This window comes from Ictidomys tridecemlineatus, chromosome 11 (assembly GCF_052094955.1).
Source record: "Ictidomys tridecemlineatus isolate mIctTri1 chromosome 11, mIctTri1.hap1, whole genome shotgun sequence".
Lineage (NCBI taxonomy): Eukaryota > Metazoa > Chordata > Mammalia > Rodentia > Sciuridae > Ictidomys > Ictidomys tridecemlineatus.
The window spans coordinates 103637264-103660399 of NC_135487.1; the positions used below are offsets into that span (position 1 = coordinate 103637264).

The 23136-nt window shown below is 49.6% G+C and overlaps 1 protein-coding gene across 1 annotated transcript; it reads right to left on the minus strand.

Annotated features, from left to right (window-relative positions):
- Positions 1-18158: 18158 nt before the first annotated feature.
- On the minus strand, positions 18159-19831 carry Kcna10 (potassium voltage-gated channel subfamily A member 10). The gene has a single exon (XM_005338122.3). It carries the CDS (start codon positions 19794-19796, stop codon positions 18261-18263), a length of 1536 nt encoding a protein of 511 aa, XP_005338179.1. The 5' UTR covers positions 19797-19831; the 3' UTR covers positions 18159-18260.
- Between the last annotated feature and the right edge of the window lie 3305 nt (positions 19832-23136).

The following is a 23136-nucleotide window of genomic DNA, read 5'->3' on the forward strand; positions in this document are numbered from 1 at the left end:
GAGCTTCTGGACTATCCTGTGCTGCAGCTCAACCCTGAGCTTTCTGTGGTCCCCTTAGTCTGCTCTGCCCCTTCCTGTCTTTACTGACCTGTGAATTGCTCCTCATCTTTTGGGCCAGCTTAAATGTCATCTAACCTCCCACCCCCAAACCTCAGGAATACTCCATGTACTTGGAGCTCATTGGAAGTGTCACCTGCCACATGCCTACTGTGTGTGACACAGTGTTCTAGGCCATCAGTGAACACAGGCAGACCCTCCACCTTCCTGGACCTTACATTCTGGGAGGACATAGACAATGGAGATAATGAATGTATTTTTATGATGATAAGCTCCATGAGTTTAGAGGAGCTGAGGAACACGGTTGGGGATCCTGAGCTTTAAAATCAGGCAGAAAGGTAGGCTTAGGAGAAGTAGACATTGGGGCAAAGATGTGAGAGAGAGCTCAGCCATGCCTACATGTTGGGGGGAGGAGGGCTGTGTGTGAAGACTAAACACGGTGGCATCAAATAAGGAGGAGTTACCAGCATAAATATGGATGCACTATTTTTTGCTTTTAATGCCAACTTTCTAATGAAACGTGACTCGCATCTCAATCATTTTGTACCCTTCAAAGCACTTAGTGTTTGGCACAAAGTCATTGTTCAGCAGATGCATGTTGAATGAATAAATGTGCAGCCTGTCCGCAAACCTCCAAACCAGGGCCAGGGCTGCCCGGGAGTCAGCTCTGATCCTGGAGCGCCCTCTAGTGACCAGATCCTAAGTGCCAGGTCTGGACACCTTGTTTATGTCCTGCAATATTTCCTCCTCTTCTTCACCTCAGGTGACCTTGGGGGCTGTGGCCAACCAAGCTATGGACTTGACTGTCCTCCACGTGCAGGGCACGGTGGCATCTTCTTAGGGAGGCACATAGCCACAGGAGGTGGTCTGTGTCTCGTCCCCTTCACTCTGGATGTCTCTCTAGAGGCCTCCCTCTCGGATCCTTCTGGACTGTCTGTGATACTAGAGCTGCATGTTGAGCTGGAGCTGGCCAGGGGAGGATGCACTTGCTGTGTGTGCCTCAGGGGCTGTGGGGCACAGCATTCACTTTCCACTCCATGACAGTTACAGTAGACAGGATCCTGACCACTGGCCACTGTGCAGATTTTGGGATAGCACTGAACTGAGGCTGGATACTATGCAGTCAAATTTGTCCCCCCGATTGTGCCTCCTTTTGAGGATGGCTGGTGGCCCTAGAAATCTCCTCTGGGCTGATGGCCTTCGTTCCCTCAAAGCCAAGGCTGAAGCTGCATCCGTGCTGTTGAGCCTCCCCCCACCTTTTGTCCTTGTCCTCTCCTCGGGCCCCAGTCATGAAACCTGAGAGTCTGTTTCTTTCCTAAGACTTCATTTAGCACGGAGACCAGAATAAGCACGGAGCTTTATTTTTAGGGCCTGTGAGGGGGAACAAGGAGCTCTGAGATGGGCCTGAGTGTGTCTGGGAGTGTCCCTAGGTGAATGGGGACTAGCCACACGGGCCTGCAGCTTTGAACTGGTGCCTGGTCTTCCCCTGGAGCACCACGTTCCTGCCAGATCCCCTGATGTGGGATGCTGTCCTCATGCAGTGCATCACTCACAAACAATGATGCGGATTGTGTGGCTGTCTCCCTACCTGGGCTTGTGTCAGTGTCCCTGGGCCTCCCTGAGTCCACTGGTAGCCACTCTCTTGGCTTTAGCTTCTGAGGCCGTGGGGCAGATGGGTCCAAGGCCTCAGTTCTGGCGTGTGGACATGAGCTCTTATGGGTGTGGATGTCAACCAGAGAGTAGAGGATCCCCAAGTGCCTTCCTGAGTTCACACGGTTCCTGGAAGTTCCAGACACAGGCCAGTGAGGGAGAGGATGGATTGGGAATCAGAGTTTTCTGAAATTGTCCTCCGTTGGAGAGTCACATGGCCTGGTACAGAAGGTGCTGTGGGGCTAGTCTCATGGCTGGGAGGCAGCTTGGCTTCAGATTCGGACCAGACTTTGAAGATTTGTTTGGACTCAAGAAGGAGAGAGAGGGCTTTCTTTCTCAGGCTTCTTTCTGTCCTCTGACCACTGATTCCTGCATCCTTGGAGGTACTCACCTGGGATGGCAGCCTAGGAGGAGTGGGCCACCCCTGCCACGTCTGTTAGCACCTCATTATTCTGCCACCCAGCATTCTTTACCCACCCAGCTTCTAAAAGTAGCTTCTCTGGGGCGAAAGATGCCCTATCTGGCTTGGGAATGCTCCTGTGGCTCAGGGTCAGACCCTCAGGGGTGCAAGTACAGGTGAGAGCTGAAAGTCTTCTGTTGGGAGGCATGCATGGGCTGTGGGTGGGTGAGCTGTGTGCATTCAAAGCATATGAGAGGACTGGCCTGATGTTACTGCTTGCCTGATTGGGCTGTGCCACGCAGCACCTGAGATGGGTGTGGCCTTCCAAGTTGTCAGTCAATCTGCTGACCACAAGACATCACCAAGCAAGACTCCACCCTTTGAACCCCAATCTCTTGCCTTATTTGGGTGGAACTTTCCTGAATGTATTTCCTCTAAATAAAAACAGGGGGTTCGGGGTGTGCTGGCTCTCTTGCTCCTACCAGCACTGGAGCTGTCCTGACTTAGAAACTTACGTGTGCTGCGTGGTTTCTTCGCAGTTTTCATAGCTACTTATACGGCCAGTTCCTTTGAACCCAGCTCATATGGCCAGTCCGGCCAGCTGGTGATAGTCTCCTCAAACAGGGTCAGAACCCTGCCCACTGGAGATACCTGAGTGAGGGAGATGAAAAGAATGACACTGGGGACTGTCATCTTTCTCCCATAGCCGGTGGCCTGGGACCTGAGGTTTGGGGGATGAGTATCCATGGCCTTCAAGGTGAAGGGAGTTCAAGGTGAACTCTCTCTCTCTTTTTTTTTAATATTTATTTTTTTTTTTAGTTTTTGGCGGACACAACATCTTTGTTGGTATGTGGTGCTGAGGATCGAACCCGGGCCGCACGCATGCCAGGCGAGCACGCTCCCGCTTGAGCCACATCCCCAGCCCCAAGGTGAACTCTCTCTGTCTCAGCTATTTCCTGGGCAGCCCTAGCACTGGGTACAAAAGCCACAAAGGCCAGCGAAACACCATCTTCATCCTTACCCAGCTTTATGGGGGTGCATCGTCAGCTTTCTATCACTGCCACCAAAATATGTGACAAAATCTACTTCTAAGGAGGAAAGGTGATTTTGGCTCACAGTGTTGGAGTTTTCAGTGCATGGTCAGTTGGCACTGATGTGTTTGGGTCTGTGTGAGGAAGAGCACCATGTCCAGGGGTTCAGGGCTGAGCAAAGGTGTTCACCCCGTGGTGACCAGGAAGTGAAAAGAGAGAGAGACAGGAAGGGGCTGGAGTCCCGATATCGCCTTAAGGATACCACCTCAATGACTTAACTTCTCTCACTGGGCCCCACCTAAAGGTTCCACCACTTTCCAAAAGTCCTCACAGGCTGGGGACCAAGGCTTCACACACAGAACTCTGGGGACCCTTCAGATCCAAGCTGCAGCAGCAGGTGAGAGCTAGCCAAGATTTTTTTCCTGGTGAGGTGTACTGGGAGGCGCTGTGTTTTAGATTTAGATTTTACATGTTCTGTCCCGTTGTTCTCTTAATTGGTTGCAATGCCCTAGAAAAATGATGATTCTGAAATCAAATTCCATCTGCCAGACTGTTACTTATGCCAAGGAGCATCACAAAAAAATCTTTGTCAGGCCTGGTGTCCCAGTTCTTGGTTCTAGAGGTCTGGTTCCCATGCAGCCTGAGATTCCAAGCCTGACTGTGGTGCAGGGGTTTGAATGGCAGGAAGCAGAGGAGCACCTCTACCATCTTAATAGGGATTACTACCATCTTAATAAGGGCTGAAGCCAGAGGCATTCAAGAGCCGTGATGTGTAGGAACCAGTAGGAAGGGGGGTGTTATAGACTGAATTGTGTCCCCTCCCAAATTAATACGCTAAAACTCTAACCCGCCATCCCCCCCCCCCTTAAAGAGGTAATTAAGGTTAGCTGGTTAGCTGGAGTCATAAAGGTGAAACCTCATGTGATACCCCTGGTCTCCCTATAAGAAGAGGAGGCATCAGCAACGTCACTGTCGAGGACACTATGAGAAGGCGACCAGTTATAAGTCAGGAAGAAGGCCTCACCAGAAACCCACCCTGCTGGCCCCTTGGTCTTGCATTCCCTTGGTCTTGATCCGAACCTGGGCAGGAGGGTGGGGAGACATGTCATCCCCAGAATATATGCCCTTGATGGTTTTGGCAGCTGGGACTACCTTCTCAGGTTGGTTGGTGGGCAGCGGAGGACACTCCTAGCTGGACTCCTGGCCACTGTGGAGTGGTCCCCCCCACACAGGACCTTGACTGCTTCCCTTGAAATAAGATCTGATCCTCCAGGTGGATAATGTTCAGAGGTTCTCTCCTTGGACAGCAGAGCTCGTGCCTCCCGGGCAGAGGCTGAACCTTGCAGATGTCCCTCTAATGGCTAAAGGCTGCTGCCATCACCACTGCGTGATTTAAGGAGCGCTGCTACCTTTAACCCTGTAACTCTCTGACTCTAATGTGTACAAATCTTACTGTCACTCTCCAATGCATGGGCTCCCCAGGACCCAAAGGAAGATACACTAGAGCAACATATTCCCAGATGGTTAGGCATAAGAGCTATGGTGTTAACACAGTCAGTCTCCTGGCTGACTTCTTTTTTTGCGGAGAGGGTATTGGGGATTGAACTCAGGGGCACTCGACCACTGAGCCACATACCCAGCCCTATTTTGTATTTTATCTAGATACAGGGTCTCACTGAGTTGCTTTGCACCTCACTGTTGCTGAGGCTGACTTTGAACTTGCAATCCTCCTTTCTCAGACTCCTGAGCCATTGAGATTACAGGCGTGTACTGCCGCGCCCAGCCTGGCTGACTTCTTTATGACAGACACCATCTGTTTTTATTTTTTTTAAATTTTTTCGTACCGGAGATTGAACTCAGGGGTGCTCTACAATTGAGCTACACCCCAGCCCTTTTTAATTTTTATTGTTAAATTTTGAGACAGGGCCTTGCTAAGTTGCTGAGGCTGGCCTCAAACAAGTTGCTGGGGTTACAGGGAGGAGCCACTGTAAGTAGCTCATCATCTGTATCTGCTTTCTATTGTTGCTGTAACAAACAAATTATTACAAATTCGGTGGCTTAGAACAATTTATTTTTAGCATCCTATGGTTCTGGAGGTTGGAGGTGTAAAAATCAGTCTACAAGGGCCAAAATTCAGGTGTGAGCTAATATTCAGGTGTGAGCCAGGAGTGCCTTTTTGGTTTTTATAGGCGGCCTGCATTCAGTGGCTGTGGCCTCTTTGTTCCTTAGTTTCCACCTCTGCTTCTGTGGTGGCTGCCCTCCAGCCTCCCTCTTGTAAATTTCTTTGTGATTCCATTCCATGCCCCACCCCCCCATGCTAATCTCCTCATCTCAAGTCCTCAGCTTCACCACATCGGCAAAGTCTCTTTGCAAAAGAGAAAGTTTTGCAAAGGGTAAGGTAGGCCAGTCAAAGGATTGGGGGCCTGGCATCTTTGGGGGACCCATTATTTAGACTTCTACATCTCATTGCCCTTTGTCACCAAGCTCCTGTGGAGGATCCCTCCTTGAGATCCACATCTGAGAGATGGAGGAGGTTCAAGTAGAGACAGGGGCTCTGCCTCCACCTGCCCAACTCCCTTCCCTCCTCCTGGGACAACAGATTCTAAGAACCCATTCCCTTCAGATGACACCTTGTCCCCATCTTCAGGGTGTGACCGCTCTCTGTGGCGGCTTCAGGTCAAGTTCTTTAGAATTCCACCTGTTACCCCTGGCCTGGGCACTCTTCCAAACCACGGCAGGATGGACTCCTTTCAAAAGCTCAGAGTGCTGAGGACCAAAGCCAAGCCTTCAAAGCCAGGTGCTCCTCCCCCTGAAACCCTATCTGCTGCCCCACCTTGCCTCTCCAGTTTTTTACTGAGAATTGTTTCTACAACGGGAGGGAGAATAGTTGGCTTTTAGATGTTGATCAGGAAGAGGACTCCCCAGGGGTTGAGGTGAGCAGGAAAGGAAACCTCTGGAAACTCTGGAAACCAGAGAGTTTCCTTGAAATATCAGCCCACCTGGGGGGGGGGGAGTTTCACTTGCTTCCAGATGGGCAGGGACCAGAAGTGGTCACCAAAGCCAGGCGTCTGGAGAGGACGACGACGCTGTCTTGACACTGTTTTAGAGATGCTCTGTGCTCACTGGAGGTAGTAATTGTGCAGAACTTGTTTCACTTGGAGACGGTACTGTTCCGATGGAGAAACCAGGTGTGAAGTTCAGATACCCGTGAGAAGGTCAGACTAGGTTCAACGCCAGCCCTGTCACTTATTAGGCTGTGTGACCTTGACCTTTCTGGTTTAAATTGAAACTTTCAGCAGTTATTAAATTGAAACACAAAGAACTACCTTCAGAGTGTACCCATAAGAAATCAATAAGATGGTGAAGTGAGAGTGTTTTACACAAAGGAATCGGGGGTGAAATTATTATGGTAGGAGCTCATGCAAGCTGGGAGGCATTCAACATTTCAGAGGTTGGGAACAAAGAGGACAACTGTACCTCCCTATAGCCCTGGTGACAGAAAACTGGGATGGGTGGCCCAGGGATTGACCCTGCGTGGGGAAACTTATGTTTTCATGTGCAAAGACTCGGCTCCATTTCTTTGTGCCGGGCTGTGAGCTGACCTATGGAGAGGTCCGTGGGGCAGGAACTGAGGGTGACTTCCAGCCAGCAGCCAAAAAAGAACTGTCTCCCTCAGTCCACGGGTTTGGGAGGCCCCCTCCTGCTGGTCAAGCCTTGAGGTGACAGTAGCACTGGCTGCATGAGCTGATCTTTGTATGAGCTCTCTCTCTCTTTCTCTCTCTTTTTTCAATGCTGGGAATTGAACTCAGGGGCACTTAACAACTGAACCACATCCCCAGGCTTTTTTTTTTTTTGTATTTTTATTTAGAGACAGGGTCTTACTGAGCTGCTTAGGGCCTCGCTTTTGCTGGCTTTGAACTGGCGATCCTTCTTCCTCAGCCTCCCCAAACTGCTGGGATTATAGGCGTGTGCCACTGCGCCTGGCGGTATGAACTATGAGCTCTCTTTTGCCTCCTCCTTTTGTTCTTTCATGTCAGAAATATTTGTTAAGCATTTATTATGTACTAGGTACTGTACTCGGAGTCAAAGAATACAGTATGGCCCTTGAAGGGTTCCCAACGCACAGGTTTCATTCTGGGGTTTCCCAGGTAGTTACTGAGCATGCAACTGTCTAAGGGATCGGGTCGTCGTCTGCCTCTGTCTTCTCTGTGCAGCACTTCTTACAGTTTGCTCAGGGATCTTTCATAGTACGCCGCTTGATTCATGCCATCATCTTGGGGGCTGGATTATTGCTGTTAACAAATGGGGAAACTGAGGCCCACAGGGTTAGAATAATCATCTAAGGCTGTGAAGACTCTGGGGGCAAAGGAGGCGTGAACTTTTCCCACAGGGTCGGTAGTAATTTCCAACAGGCTGACGGGGAGGTAGATACGCTGTAGGGGACTAGGGTTCCTTAGTCGGGGAGGTCGGATGTCTTCAGCGGGCCTCCTGCCACACTGGTGTCTGGCCAGGCTGCCTGTCCTAGTTCTAGTTCTGGGCTTGGAATTCAAAGCAGCCCACTGATCCAAAGCATCAAGAATCGATTTCAGATTTAAACAAGATGCCGATGGATGTAAAAGAGACTTCCTGTCCCCCAGGGTGGCAGACTCCCTCTCGGGTTCCAGCCGAGTCCTTTTTGGAGATGGGCCCGTTTGTCCAATACGTGCCCTGAAGCAACAGGGGCCAGGGGGAAGGCCAAGGCCCTGGGATTCGGGGAGGGTGAGTGTGGTGGGGAGGGGGTGACTGGCAGGGGCTGAGTTCTTGAACTCAGGGGTCCTTTCCTGAGAGTGTGGGGTAGGAGTGGGGGGGCATTAAGAAACACATGAAGAAACATTAAGAAAACATGACTCAAGAGTTGAATGAAAGCAGTTTGATTTTATAAATCACCAGTGGGAGCTGTTTCCAGCACCTACCTGGTGCTCGCTTGATTGAGACCAACCAGCCTCTTTGACAGGAGACAGGAGGGGAAGGGGCCCCTCCCTCTGGGGACTTGCAAAGCGGCTGGCACCCTTCCCACTGCCTCTCCCTCCTTCCCACCCACTCTACCTGTCACATCCTTCCCTCTCTCCTCACCCCTGGAAGCTTGGGAGGCAGCGGAGAGAAGGCAGGGGAGGTCACGTTTGCTGCTTGGGATCCTTTCTCCCACTCTGCATCCCGTCCTCTGTGGTGTGGAGCCCTCTGTTCCCATGGCTGGTGATGGGCTCTATGGATTCTAGTTGCTGAGCCAGGGAATATGATGTGGTGGGTGTCCACATAGGCTCTGGAATCAGGGCCAGGGACTGCTGCTTTTCCTAGCTGGGTGACTGTGCGTATGTCATTGAACCTCTCTGAACCATTTTTTTTTTTCATTTGAAAAGGAAAGATGATTTGTGTACCTCCCCCCCATCTAAAAAATGGTTTGTTGGAATCCTCACCTCCTCTCTCAGAATCTGATCTCCTTTGGAGGCAAGGTCTTCACAGAGGTGACCAAGTGAAAAAGGAGGTCATTAGGGTGGGCCCTAATCCAATATGTTTGGTGTCCTTTAAAAAGTAGAAATTTGTGCGTGTGCGTGTGGCACATGGCCTATGATGTTGTGGTTGTCCAAAAGTCTGAGGCAGGAAGATCTCTAGTTTGAGAAATTAAAAGGCCTGGGAGTATGGCTCAGTGGTAGCACCCTGGCTTCAATTCCTAGTATTGAAAAAAAATATATATTTTTGACACAGACACATAAAGAGGCAAGATCATGTGAAGATATGAAGAAAGAAGATGGTCATCTACAGGACAAGAAAGCAACCTTGCTAGCAGCTTGATCTTGGCCTTGTGTCCCTCTGAACAGAGAGACAGAACATTCTGTTCATGAAGCCCTGACTCCCCCTGGACCCTATCTTGTGGCCCCTGTTCTAGCACCCCTGGCCGACTGACACCAACACCTTCAGCAGCTGCAGAGCAAACATGGGTCCCTAGGGAAGACCCATATCTCCCTCTTCTGCCCTGCCCCCATTTTCAATGAGCGTGGTATGTGAGCTGGGCCTGGCCAGACCTCGGGGGAGGCAGCTGTGGTGTCAGGGCAGGCCACCGGGAGAGATGGGCAGTCACTGGGCTCTTGAGAATGGCTTTATCAACTCTGAAATAGGGCAAATACCCAAAGCCTCTTGAGAGAGGTGCAGGGTTATTGCCAGGTTCCCATGAGATAAGAATGACTGTGGGGTTGTTGTCTGAACCCCATAGGATTAATGATGGCTGGGGTTAGTGCTGTCCTAGGAGGGAATTGTGAGAATGACAGAAGTGTTTCAGGGGAGCTTGGAGGTAGACATTTCTGCTTCATGGGGGGAATTAGATACTGTCCTAAGGGGCTCACAGCGGTGGGAGCTCAGTGGCCATGCTCAGATATGATGCTAGTACTACCCTACCCTGAGGTCAAGTGGCAATGGGGAGTCTGCTTACACTGTGAACCCTTTTCTGAGATTCCAAATGTGGGAAAACTACTAGTTAGTGCCCATTCTATGAAAGGGGGTTTGTATTTGACGTCTGTGCTAGTCAGCTTTTTGTTACTATAACAAAATACCACAGAAAACCAACTTATAATGGGAAAATGTGTATTCTGGCTCACCGTTTTGGCAGGTTCAGTTCATAAATGATTTGTCCCATTGCTTTTGAGCCTGTGGCAGTGCAGTATGTCTCGGTGAGAGCCTATGGTAGAGGAAGCCCGTTCACCTCTTGGCCAGGTGAGAAAGAGAGAGAGGAGGAGATGGGTGTCTGTGTCCCCTCTGCAAGCACATCTCCAGTGACCTAAACCCTCCAGTAAGCCCCACCTCCTAAGTTTCCATCAACTCTCAATAGTGCGAACCTGAGGACCAAGCCTTTAATATACGGGCCGTTTCAGATCCAAATGGCTCATTTAATTTTCTTGACAACTCAAATAGATATGCATAATGAACCCCAACACAGCTGAAAGAATGAGTCTCAGAGAATTTATGTAACTTGATTGCGGTCACACAGCAAGGCTGGAGTCTGAACCTAGTCCTTCTATACAAGGCAAGTAAAGCCTTATGAGTCTCTTCCCTTCAACGTGCTGCCTCTACAGACTCAACGGTGTCTCCTGCTTGTGTCTCCTTAGCAAATAAAGCATTCCATGTTTTATTAAAAAAAAATCACCCACCTGTCATTACAACAGTTATTTAAGCATTTCATTTATAGATGATGCTTGGAAGCAGATTATAAGAAATTTCAAGACATCTGGACACATCTTTCCAAAAAATCATTTTTGGTCATAGTTTTTTGTCCTCCTCCATCTGGCTTCAAAGAGAAGGTGGTAGTCTTTGCTCTTTCTACTCGTTGAAACTTTCATAAAAGCCCTTCCGTTTTCAACATGGTTGACTCCAGGGGGCCCCGGCCAGAGGCCTTCTCTTCTCACTCTGTCTCTGTGATTCCAAAGAAGAGAAGCTGCCCAGGGCCTAGCCTCTTTCTCTGCCCCCATGTAGCAAAGTCCACACTCCAGTGACTCTCTGGGAAATGCAGTGAGGCTTTCCCTTTCCCGTTCACACGTCTTGGCATTTTATTCTCCAGGACCACCGGGGAGCATCTTTCTCCCGTGTCTCTGCCAACAGAACTCCTTCCCTGACTTGCATTTGTGCCCGACACTGAACTGACTTCCCTCCTGGGCTTCAGGGTCTTCTCCAGTGAAAGTGACCGTGTTTCTTCCAGCGAGCAGAACATGGGGGCAGAAAACCAGCTCCTTTCCTTACACTTTTGCTGCTTGTCCTCTTGAGCCAGAGGACAGGCCCAGGCAAGGCCAGTTTTCCTGTTGAGCGGGCAGGCAAGGAGCAGGAGGTTGGCTGCCTGGCTGACAACTCCTGGTGGGCAGGCTCAGGAAGGGGAAGGGGTTGTGCTTAGGCACAGGCCTCTGGCCCACCCACAGTGAGGTCTGGGTTTCCAGCCCTTCCGTAAAGCCAATTTGCCTTCATCAAGAGCACAGCAGAGACGTGCCTCTGGGCTCTGTCACTCCAGAGTCAATTGGGCGGGGCGTTTGACCATAGCAGGAATTTGATGACTGTTTGAGGAAATAGTGAAGGTGCCATTTACACCCCTGTGTCACTGGACATACAGGGAGTGTGTGTTATCTTTTTCTGCTTAGAATCTCAGAAAAAAAAAAAAAACAAACAGAGAATCCAGGGCCGCTACAGAAAATTTCTGTGCCAAGAAGTTACTTCAGCCTAAACTCTGCAGGTAGATATAATAATAATGAATACCAATTGGGGAGGTGTGTGGGGGGGCAGGTTCTCTCAGACTGAGCCCCTCTGTTCACGGGATCACCTTCCATTCTCTTCCACCTTTTCTCCTGTCATTTGCCTAGCCTCTGTTACAGACCAGATAGTATCCCTGGGTGGTAACAGTCAAAGGGCACGGCCCCTGAAGGATTTCCAAGTCACCGGTAGGTTTAGGACCTGGGATCTACCCTGTAAGAAGAGGTGAGGTCAAGTCTCTTTCTTCCTCTGTCCTGCTTCGTGTAGCACCTTTTACAGTTTGTTGAGGAACCTCCCTTCTTATCCTATTTAATTCTCAAAATCGTCCTGGGAGCCTGGTGCTATTTATCATTCATTATTCATAGTTAATATCTCCATCAACAATGGGACAGTAGGGTACATGAGGGGGGGACATGGGGTGTGTTTGTCAGTGTGGGGGTGGGGTGCTCAGCCACGGCTCCCGGTGGTTCAGGGGAACTCAAGATCCACCCAAGATTCATTCCCAAGGAGGACGGCTGCTTCTCCCCAAGCCTCTGACGGACACCTCAGCCCCGGGGGTGAGATAGCATTCATTATCTCGTGACATTTCTCCGGCAGCCTTTTACCTCCACTTCCCCTGAGAGGTGATAACAAAAGTTTGTCTGATCTTCCTTTTTCCCATCTCCCCGGCTCCCAGCCACCCCCGGTTCCTTTTCATCTCTGTGTCTGAGGGCAGGCGGGTCTTGTGTCTCTAAGGATGTGTCCCAGGGAGCAAGCACAGCGGGCCCTGGGGAGACGGGCCCTCTTTCTTCCTCTCACTTCAAAGGGCCTTTGGAGCACTGCCCTCCTGGGGCAGGCGCGGCGTGTTTTATTTGTTAGGAGGCTGAAATCAGCTGCCTGTAGGGCAGGGACACCTTGGATGTCTCCTTCCCTTCCCCATCCCCAGGCCCCCAAAGGAGGGAGAAGCTCAGGGTATGGGCTCCTGGGACTGGGCTGGGAGGCCATCCTGCACCTGGTGAGAGCGACTAACTCTTCCCCAGGAGGCAGAGGGACTCCAGCTGCCTCATCTGGGAGCTGCTGAGGTGGAGAGGGGCTGACCAGGGTGCCTGGGCTGGGGACAGAGCCAGGCTGTGAGGGAGGGGATTCAGATTTCCTGTTCAGACCAGCTGAATTTTGTGGGGGGGGGGAGGTATTAGGGATTGAACTCAGGGGCACTCGACCACTGAGCCACATCCCCGGGCCTTATTTTGTATTTAATTGAGCGACAGGGTCTCACTGAGTTGCTTAGTGCCCTGCTTTTGCAGAGGCTGGCTTTGAACTCGCAATCTTTCTGCCTCATCCTCCAGAGCTGCTGGAATTACAGGTGTGTGCCACTGTGCCCGGCTCAGAGCAGCTGTTGTGGGAAGCTATTCCCTGAGCAGGAGAGGGACACCCCAGGGGGCTCTTGCTGCTTCCTCCTCCCTTACAAAACCCCCCTCCTCACTACTCAGATAGATGTTTGGTCTGATCTCCGTAACTCATCCGATACACCAATGCTGCAAACACTGGATCCACAGTCCTCTGAGATGCATGTCCTGGCTTCAGTCACACAAACCTAACCTCTCTGGATGGTTTGTCACACCTGGTCACACCTATCCAGATGTTGACCCCTCTGGAATTGGCAGATGGGTCAGGGTCGCAAGAGGGAGAGCAGAGAGGTAGTGACCTGCAGAGCAACCTCTACTGCTATGGCCACCTAGGCAGGCATATCTTCCAGTTTCCCAATGCAAGTTAGAAATATGTTTTTTTTTTAAAACAGTTTTCTATTATGAAAATTTTTCAGACATAAAAATAGAATAGTAAAATGAGCCCCCATAGACCCACTACCTGGATTCAAAAATTATCAAGATTTTGCTGCCCTTATTTAATCTATGATTTTAATTTTTTTTTTAAATGTGAAATCTCCAAAATTAGATGTTGGCTTACAGTTTGGTAAAGCATATGTGTACCAAATAGTGGTTTCCGTGAGTCAGCTTCATACCGAGGGTCGTGCGATTCTGTTCAGGGAAACCGGGCTGCTCCTGCTGGCCGGGAGCATGCGGGGGCTCTGGGCCAGGCCTGCCTGTGTTCCTGTCCCAGCTGCACCCCAAGCAGCTCATAACTACTCCAAGGGTCACCTGGCATCTCCCTGGCATTGAAGGGTGTCAGGCTTCAGCCTGTGGGTCTAGTACATGTGGATAGGAAGAAATCTCAGCAGGCCTCTAGTGTGGCTTAGTTTGGTCTCTGTAGTATAATTGGGAAGAGGAATTTCAAGGGACAATTCATTAATTCAAGAGATTTTTATCACATACTTACTAAGTGCTGTGATAGACACTCTGTATACAGCAGTAGACTAAGACAAGAATGGCTGTCTTTTGAAGTGGACATTTTTTTGCGACGAATTATAGATAAAATAGAAAGGCTGTCATACGTGTGTGTTTACTTACGTGTGAGTGTATATATATAGATTTCTATTTCTTCCCTTTTGGTTAGGTGGTCATAAGGTTGTGAACAGGCTGTCATTCTCCCTGCCCCATGGAGAAGGCCTTCCTCAAGGGCCCAGGGGCTGTGCAGCAGAGACAAGTTGTGGGACAGAGGTGACAAGAGCTCTGAAGGTGGAGTGTGTTTGCAGACAGAGCTGCCCCACATGGTCCGCCTCCTGCATTTCTCAGTCACATGAGCCCACACAATCCTCTCTTCTGGTTCAGTTTGAGTTGGGTTCTTGCCACCTGCCACAGAGTGTCCTGCCTGACACATCCCTACACCAGTGTGTGTCTCCCCACTGAGTGTCTGAGCTAGTTGTAGAGAAGAAGCTGGGTGAGGGGTGGCCAGCCCATCAGGGGGCAGCTGCTAACCCGCCTATGAGCAGGGCAGCGCAGCCCTGTGTGTGAGGTGGTTGGGAGGGGTGGGGACATGTCCCCTGTGCCAGGACACGCTGGGCCTGTGTTAGTAGATACTCCCAGAGGTCCTGCAGGGCCTTCTTATGCAGTCAAGTGACTGAGCTGCTCTAAGTGGTCTCAGTACAGATGTGGATCAGGAGAGGCCGGGGCAGTGACAGGGCCTCAGTCCCGCCTCCCTGATGTCCTCGAATCTCAGGAAGGATGCTAGCCTAGATTATGGTATTTTGAGTTAGGCTTTGAGTGACAAAGACTTGAGGGTAACAAGATAAGTGTTAGGTTCTTGACCAAGAAGGTGGACAGTTGGGGCAATTCGGGTGCCGTCTGCATCTGATTGTACCCATTTTGTGCTTCCTTCATTAGGGTGCTTAGGGTGACCCCCTCATAGTGTGCCACAGAGGAATATGTCTTCACTTTTTTTTTTTCTGGTACTAAGGATTGAACCCAGAGGCACTCAACCACTGAGCCACATCCTCAGCCCTTTTTATTTTTAAATTTTAAGACAGGGTCTTGCTAAATTGCGAGGGCCTCACTAAATGGCTTCAGCTGGCTTTGAACTTGTGACCCTCCTGCGTCAGCCTCTCGAGCCACTGGGATTATAGGCGTGCACCATTGCGCCCACCTGGTCTTCACTTTTTGAAGCTTAGGTTTCCATATCTGTTAATTACATGAAAACAACACCCATCTTCCAGTGTTATCAAGGGCTGACTTGGATTGTAAAGGCAAGTTCTTGACTCATGTGGGCAGTGTTAGTTTGTCCAAAAGAAAAGCATTTAAAGAAAAAGAATAAATTTTATTGTGAGGTGCTTGATGGCCATGCATTGCTTTTGGCAATCCTCTATCACCGAGTAAGGTCAAGAGGTAGAGTGTAAGAATCAGGGAGACAGGAAGTCACTAGGGACTTGCCTCAGCGAGGGCCAGTCCTAAGTGGCTACTTTGGAGGCCCATGAAGGCCCTGAGAAGCCAGACAACTGGGAGGCCTTGGGGGGCCAGCTCCTTCTGGGGTGGTGGGGTGAGAACATTGCCATGTGTGCTCTGAGGTAGGGCTTTTTTTTTTTCTTCTTTTTAAATCTCCATTTTCCATTTAAGGAAATTGAGGTTCTTTGAGGCCAATGTCATATAATTAGAAAGAACTCAGCCAGGTCCTTTGATTCCAAGTCTAGAGGGGTTTCCACTCAAAAACCCTGAAGTTTTCAAAAATGCTTCATGGTTTATAAAGCACTTTTTAAAGAAAATGATGAATAAACACAACCATTTGTCCTGACTTACACAATTTTTTTTTTTTTGCAAAGACAGAGGCATAAAGTGAAGGAAAATAAAACACGAGACTTGGAAGCCCTTTGCAAAATGAACCACGCTCAGAAAGGGTTCTCGTTTCTCTGACGTTGTTTGCTTATTTTTACTATGAAAATTAAGAGAACCTTTGTCCTTTGGGCGTCCTCCTACGGTGGCTAAGAAGTATCTGCCACACAGGAGGAGCTCTGTAAATATCCACTCACAGAGAGCAATCCTCAGGCGCAGCTCCCCTCCCGCAGAGGCAGGGTCTTCTGAGCCTGGCTACGGACAAATCCTTCCTCCCAAATTGGTAGTGGGTCTCCCCACCCCACCCCTGCCCCTGCCCCTTCCTTTTGAACTTGAAACATTAGATCTACCTAGGCTTTGAGCCTGCTGGCCTTCAGACAGGAACCATACCTGCAGCTCTCCTGAGTCTCCAACTTGCTACTTACTCTGTAGAGCTCAGGATTTTGCCTGGCTCCATAATTACATGAGCCAGTTCCTTATAATAAACTGATACATATTTGTGTGTGTGTGTGTGTGTGCAGGTATGTATGTTTATAGAGTAGTCCCACCTAATGTGTGGTTTTGCTTTCTGCAGTTTCAGTTAATCTCCTAGTCCACCACAGTCTGAAAATATGAAATGGAAAATTCCGGAAATAAACAATCGTAATTTTTTTTTAAAAAATATGATACTGGGGTTTGAACTCAGGGCTTTTCACATGCCAGGCAAGGGCGTTCCAACTGAGCTCCAGCTCCACCTCAAAAATTCATAAGTTTTTAATAACTCACTATAGAATATTCTTCAATTGTCCTATTTTATTATTAGTTATTATTGTTAATCTCTTACTGTGCCTAATTTATGAATTACACTTTATCATAAATATGTGTGTGTAGGAAAAAAACATGGTATATATATTGGGTGTGGCGGGATCTGCAGTTTTTAGGCATTCTCTGGGGGGTCTTGGAACGTATCCCCTGCAAATAAGGGGGGATACTGTACACATAAATCCTTGTATAGTAAAGTTTATATATAAATTTTTATATTCATATAAATATTCACACACACACACACACACACACACACACACACTCTATTGATTCTGATTCTCTGGAGAACCCTGATGTGGTTGTGGGCCAGAGCTATGTAGTGACCTATGGGCCACTGGGCATCGTGCTGGTGTTGACTTAACTTTCTGGTGTAGCGTGGTGTGGCATTGGGCCCGAGGGAGACACAGGGCCCCCTTACATGAGAGATGGGTGGGGAGGGACAGAGCAGAGGCTTCCCTCCCTGTCCTGTGGGGACTCCCAGCTCCACTCCCTCATCCCGGGAGCTTGGTGGGCTGATCATCTCCTCTCCCAGGAGGGCCTTCCTCTGGTCAGCCTGCCACAACCATACCTCCTTTGTAAACCTGGCCTCTGGGTACGTGTCTCAGGGTCTGCTCTTCCCTCCCCGGCTGCCTCTTAGGCTACTGGCCAATTCCTGCAGACTCGGTGGGAACTGAACCACGAGGCAGTTAGGTTCCTGTTTTCCTGGAGCCGTCTTCTGGGCCTCACCTTCTCACACTTAGGATCCACAGTCTTTGTGTTGACCCGTGGGGATGACCAGGTCAAAAGGATAGAGGGATGAGGAGGGTGCCGTGGCACTTGCCTGTAATCTCAGTGGCTTGGGAGGCTGAGGCAGGAGAATCGTGAGTTCAAAGCCAGCCTCAGCAAAAGTGAGGTGCCAAGCAACTCAGGGAGACCCTGTCTCTGCACAAAATACAAAATAGGGACTGGGCACGTGGCTCAGTGGTCGAGTGCCCCAGAGTTCAATCCCTGGTTACCCACCCCCGCTTAAAAAAAAAAGGACATAGGGATGCTTCCTGTTCATTGTCCAAGAGACCCAGACAGGTCCTGCCTCCCCAGGTTGTGCTTAGGTCCCGGGCCCTGGAGGGAAGAATGTCCCTGTCCAGAGTTTTGAAAGTCAGACCTCTCCATCTCCTCTCACCCTCCCCTCAATTCTATCTCACCCTCTTCATTAGTGGAAAGAACAGTAGATTCATAGGTGGGACCTTTGACAGCATTGACTGTCATTGCTTCTGAATGACAGGAGCTTAGCTGTAAGTTGCTGATCCCTGATTGGTTTATCTGCAGTATGGGAATAACCATCAAATCTGCTGCCCTGGTCATACTGAGATGCAGTGACATGTGTTGGTGAAGGGACTATGGAAAATTTATGCAATGCTGTACAAGTATAAGGGATTGTCATTAATCATTATTATTAAACAACTCAAGTCTCAGTTCTTATTGCTGATAGCAACCCTGGCCTCTTAATATGCTTCTTCTGAGGAAGACAAAACCCAGTACTTCTGAGTCTTTATAATGTGCAAATAAATAAACTGGGATCTTGTTAAAAGTGTAGATTGTGGTTCAGTAGGTCTGGGCATCCTAGGATTCTGGTTTTCATGCTCCCGGGTGATGTCAACACTCCAAACTACTCCACAGGAAAGGCCCTGAAAGGTTTATAATAAGCTGAGAAGGAACCGCTTAGGAAATACAGCAGAAATATGGATTTATTAAAGCAGTATGCAGGCAAAGATGGCCTGCTGGTCACAAAAGATACACTTTGGTCTTTGGAAAAACAGAAGATGAGAGGAGAGAGAGAGAGCGAGAGAAAGCAACTCTGGGGTTCAGGAGACCCTGGACTGATCACTTCCTGGACTTCTCTGAGGCGCAGCCACGGTTGGTCTTATTAAGAGAGTCGGTGCTGCCTGTTCTTGAGCCCACACTGTTGAGGATTTTGTCAATCTCTCCTGGGATGTTTTGCTTCTCTTCGTTCTCAGTCTCTCGGTGGTAGAAGTAGTTGAAGTTGGAGACGATGACAGGCACAGGGAGGGCAATGGTGAGGACGCCGGCAATGGCACACAGAGTGCCCACGATTTTTCCCCCTGGGGTGGTGGGGCACATGTCTCCATAGCCTACAGTTGTCATGGTGACCACCGCCCACCAGAAGCCATCGGGAATGCTGGAGAAATGGGACTCTGGCTCATCCACCTCGGCAAAGTAGACGGCACTGGAGAAAAGGATGACCCCAATGAAGAGGAAGAAGATGAGCAGCCCCAGCTCCCGCATGGAAGCCTTCAGCGTCTGCCCCAGGATCTGCAGCCCCTTGGAGTGGCGGGAGAGCTTGAAGACGCGGAAGACCCTCACCAGGCGGATGATCCTCAGGATGGCCAGGGACATGTTTTGCTGGTTGCTTGGCTCCGTCTCCTGGACCAGCTCTGTGATGAGAGTTGCAAAATAGGGGATGATGGAGATGATGTCGATGATGTTCATGAGGTTCCGGAAGAAGTCCGTCTTGCTGGGGCAGACCACGAACCGAAGCACCAACTCGAAGGTGAACCACATGATGCAGGTGGACTCCACCATGAAGAAAGGGTCAGAGAACATGGTCTGGGAGAGGTCTGTCTTGTTTGCATGGAGTCTGGGGTCCCTGACCACCTTCAGCTCCCTGTCCTCCCGGAACTCGGGTAGTGTCTCCAGGCAGAAGATGGTGATGGAGATGACCACGACCAGCACCGAGACCACGGCCACCCCACGGGCCGCACTGGAGCTCTCGGGGTACTCAAAGAGGAGCCAGAACTGCCGGTGGAATTCATTGGTGGGGAGCCGTGTTTCAGGGTCTTTGATGAAGCCTTCGTCCTCCCGGAACTGGTCCATGGCCTCGCTACCCAGCTCATAGAAAGAGATCTCATCAGCAAAGATATCAATAGGGACGTTGGCTGGCCGCCGGATTTTCCCACCAGATTGGTAATAATACAGGATTCCATCAAAACTTGGCCGGTTCCGGTCAAAGAAATACTCATTTCTCATAGAATCAAAGAACTGCATCCTTTTCTCCCGGTCTCCCAGGAGGGTCTCTGGGAACTGATTGAGGGTTCGGAGCTGGGTCTCAAACCTCAGCCCAGCGATATTAATGATCACCCGCTGGTTTCCTTCATTCCAGACCAGTGGCTCAGGCCCTGGGGGATCGGCATAGTCTCCCGGGAGCTTGGAGAAGGTGGTCTCGAGGTTGGTGCTATCACTGATGAGGATCTTCCAGTTGGAAAAGGGGCTGCTCCCAGGGCGGCCTTTTGGATTGGATGGATCAAAGTCTGTAGCATAGCCTGGCTCTTCCTGGATTTCATCTGAGTTATCAAAATTGACCAGAGCGACTTCCATTTCTTTCCAGCCACAAACATCCATTCTAGGGGGAATCAGGGGAGCAGCATGAAGACCCCCAGTCCTCACTGCCCGCCGTGAGCTGTGGAGAAGGAGAAATTCATTAGATTCCAGGCCAGGGTAGGAGACAGCTGGCTCTTGATTATTGATGTTAGATAGACCAATGGATTAAGCAATGACTTATTTTTTTTTGCTTGAGAAGGTCGCTTTGGCGACCGTCTTCCCTTGAAATCAATTTGCAACCCCTGAACTTACACATGCTAATACCTACTAGAAATTGCAAAGAGGGCCTCTAGAGGACAGGGACAAACTTTTCCCAGCAAAGGAGTATCACTGTATATGTTGGCAGAGAGGAGTCATAATAAAAGAGGAAAGTGAATATTTCATGATAATAAAAAGGACGATTTTGTATGTGTGAAGACTTGAAGTTCACCCAACCTTTCCACTCTTATTCTCCTTAGCTCTTTTCTTTCACCCCCAACAGGCAGTCCCTTTTGTTTACATTCTTCAAAATATATCTGGAAGTCTACCATTTCTCATCACCTCCTCCACTATCTCTTGGACCCAGTGGTGAAGCCTGGGAGTGAATATGTGAGCCCCGTTGGGATTCTGTTCAGAAGGGAGAATGGAGGCTGGAGGAGGGGTCGGTGACTAACATGTCCCCTACCGTATACTCTAAAGAAGCTGTTTGTGCCTTTGGCCCCCCATCTAGATATAACTTCTATATTTTGAGGGTGCATTAGATACATATGTTAGATGCTCGGTGGAGGATGATTGTGTTATAGCTATGGTTTTTTGCCAACTTCTCCACATCATAGGAACTTTAGAAGCCAACATGCCATTGGAATGTTTTGGCTTGAGTCCAAGGTAGTCACGGAGAATGATTTTGTTTTAGTGATTTTCACTGGGAAGTGACTGCATAACTCTGTGTGAGTGTGGGTGTGTTGGGGCCGGGTCAGGAGAGCATGCCCAGTGGGCTTGGATAGCCCCGGATATCGGATATCGTGTGACATTCCTTCCCCCAGTCCATGCCAGCTTCAGTTTCAACTGGAGAGCACGGAAGCCAGGCAGAGCGGAGCGAGGCGGGGGAGGGGGGAGGGACCAAGCCTGAGACGAAAGCCGGAGCGGTCATGGCCTTGGAGTAGTTGCATTTACACGCGACAAGGATATCTGCAGCACACAGTGCTCTCAGTCTCTTCACACGAACGCCACCTTCCCTTATCTTTCTGGATGGCAATAATCGTGTGGGGTTAGGAGATGTTATTTCTATCAAGCCACAGAGCCAGGTGACCTTCCCTGGATCACACCGCTCATGCTACAGAGTCCTGACGGAACCCTGACATGGCCTCCTGGTGCAGGCCTTTCTCACCACACCAGGGGGGTCCCTGTGTGGAGCTGAGGCCTTGTGGGGAGCTGCGGGCCAGGGTGCAGAATCCTGGGAGCTTCTTGGTCAGTCAGAGCAGACTGAGCACCTACCTATTCTATCTCTTAGGAGTGTGTGGCCTTGCAAGCCTCATAATGTTACTGAGCTGCTTCTTCCTCTGTTGTGGACTGGGGAAGGGTATACCCACTGCTGGGCATGCCGGGTGCTGGCCTTCTGTGGGATGCCCCGTGAGTGGTAGGGTGGTTGGAAAGCAGGGTGAAGAACTCTGAGAACAGAGCCATTTGGCCAGAGCTCTGCACATGGTGAGCCTTGGAGACGTGTTAGCTGCGCAGGAGGCTCCGTGTGCGCTGCTTATTTTAGTAAATGTGGATCACTACAGACACTGGGGAAAGAGAACCACACCTGGGGACAAAAGACCTGTCTGGAAGCTGTGCTTCACCACTTAGAGTTGTATATTTTAGTGTAAATCACTGGATTTTTATGACCCCTAGTTTTCTGATCTGTGAAATGGGTAAAAAATGGTCACTAAAAGATTATATTAAGAAATAAATAAGGTATTTCACTTTATGGATACTTTGTAAATTTCAAATTACTTTAAAAAACACTTTGTAAATTGTGAATTACTTTAAAATGTGAAGAATTACCCTCCATGCTTCTTTCCCATCTGCTCTACATGTAAACTAATATAACATACTTCTGGGCAGAAAACTCATTTCATGTGAAGAATTGGAAGAAGGATTCATTTTGGGGGGTGGGTACAGGAGATTGAACCAAGAGGTGCTTAACCACTGAGCCACATCCCCAGACCTATTTTGTATTTTATTTTAGAGACAGGGTCTCACTGGGTTGCTTAGGGCCTCACTCAGTTGCTGAGGCTGGCTTTGAACTCATGATCCTCCTGCCTCAGCCTCCTGAGCTGCTGGGACTATAGGCATGTGTCACCATGCCCCGCTGGGAGGAAGAATTCTCAGCTCACCATCCTCCCCATCTGTTCTGTCCTGACCTGCCTCTACATCTTCGTTCCTATTTTGTTCTGCCTCTTGTAAACTTTTTCTTCTCTTCTCTCCCAATCTTTCCTTCCCATGGAGGACTGCCCAGGTCCTACTTTGTCCGAGGAGGCCACTCTGGCAGCCCCACTTGGGGAATCCCCTGATTTCCCCGCTGAGCTCACGCTGCCTTTGTAGATCACCCTTTTGCACCGGGTTTGGAGTATCCATGTCCATGGGGTCAGCCTGAGCTTCCAAGTTCTCTTGCCAGTTTCCAGGATAATAGGACATCAAGAGAGCTCTGTGGGGGTGATGGGGATTTCTCCTTGTCTCATAGGGTTTCCTCTTGCCTTACATAGTCCTGGAGACCAGGGTTCGCCTCAGTACCCATAGCACCCCAGGGTCTAGTTTGAAGTGGCAGATAGGAGGATGGTTGATAGGTAGCAGGGTGGTGGGACAGCTCCGAGTTCAATGTATTCTGTGTACACAGAGTGATTATTTGGTAAGCATTTCCTCATTAAGCAGGTGAATGAATGAATAAATGAACGAGTAATTGCAAAGTCACGAGGGCAGGGACCATGTCTGTTTTGTGTGCCACTGTGACTCCACAGGCTCTCTGGTGAACGAATGGTTGAGTGATGAATGAATAGGATACAGACAGCGTACCAGGCTCAGGGCCAGGACACCTGCCTCGCCTGTGCTGCTTTATGATCACCAACTACTACTACATTACCTCCTCAAGCCTCCGTGTTGTCATCTGTGATAGGAAAATTGGCTGAGTCGGAGAAGCCAGATCAAAACAGGTACACATATACAATAATTTCCATGATACAAAAATTCTAGAAAAATACAAATCTAGAAGGACAAAAAGCAGGTCAGCAGTTGCCTGGGAATGGGAGCAGGGAGGAGAGGGCAGGATGATAAAGGCTCTCGAGGGAGCTCCGTGGGGGTGATGGTGATTCTTCTTGTTCTGTCGGGGTGACGGTTTCATAAG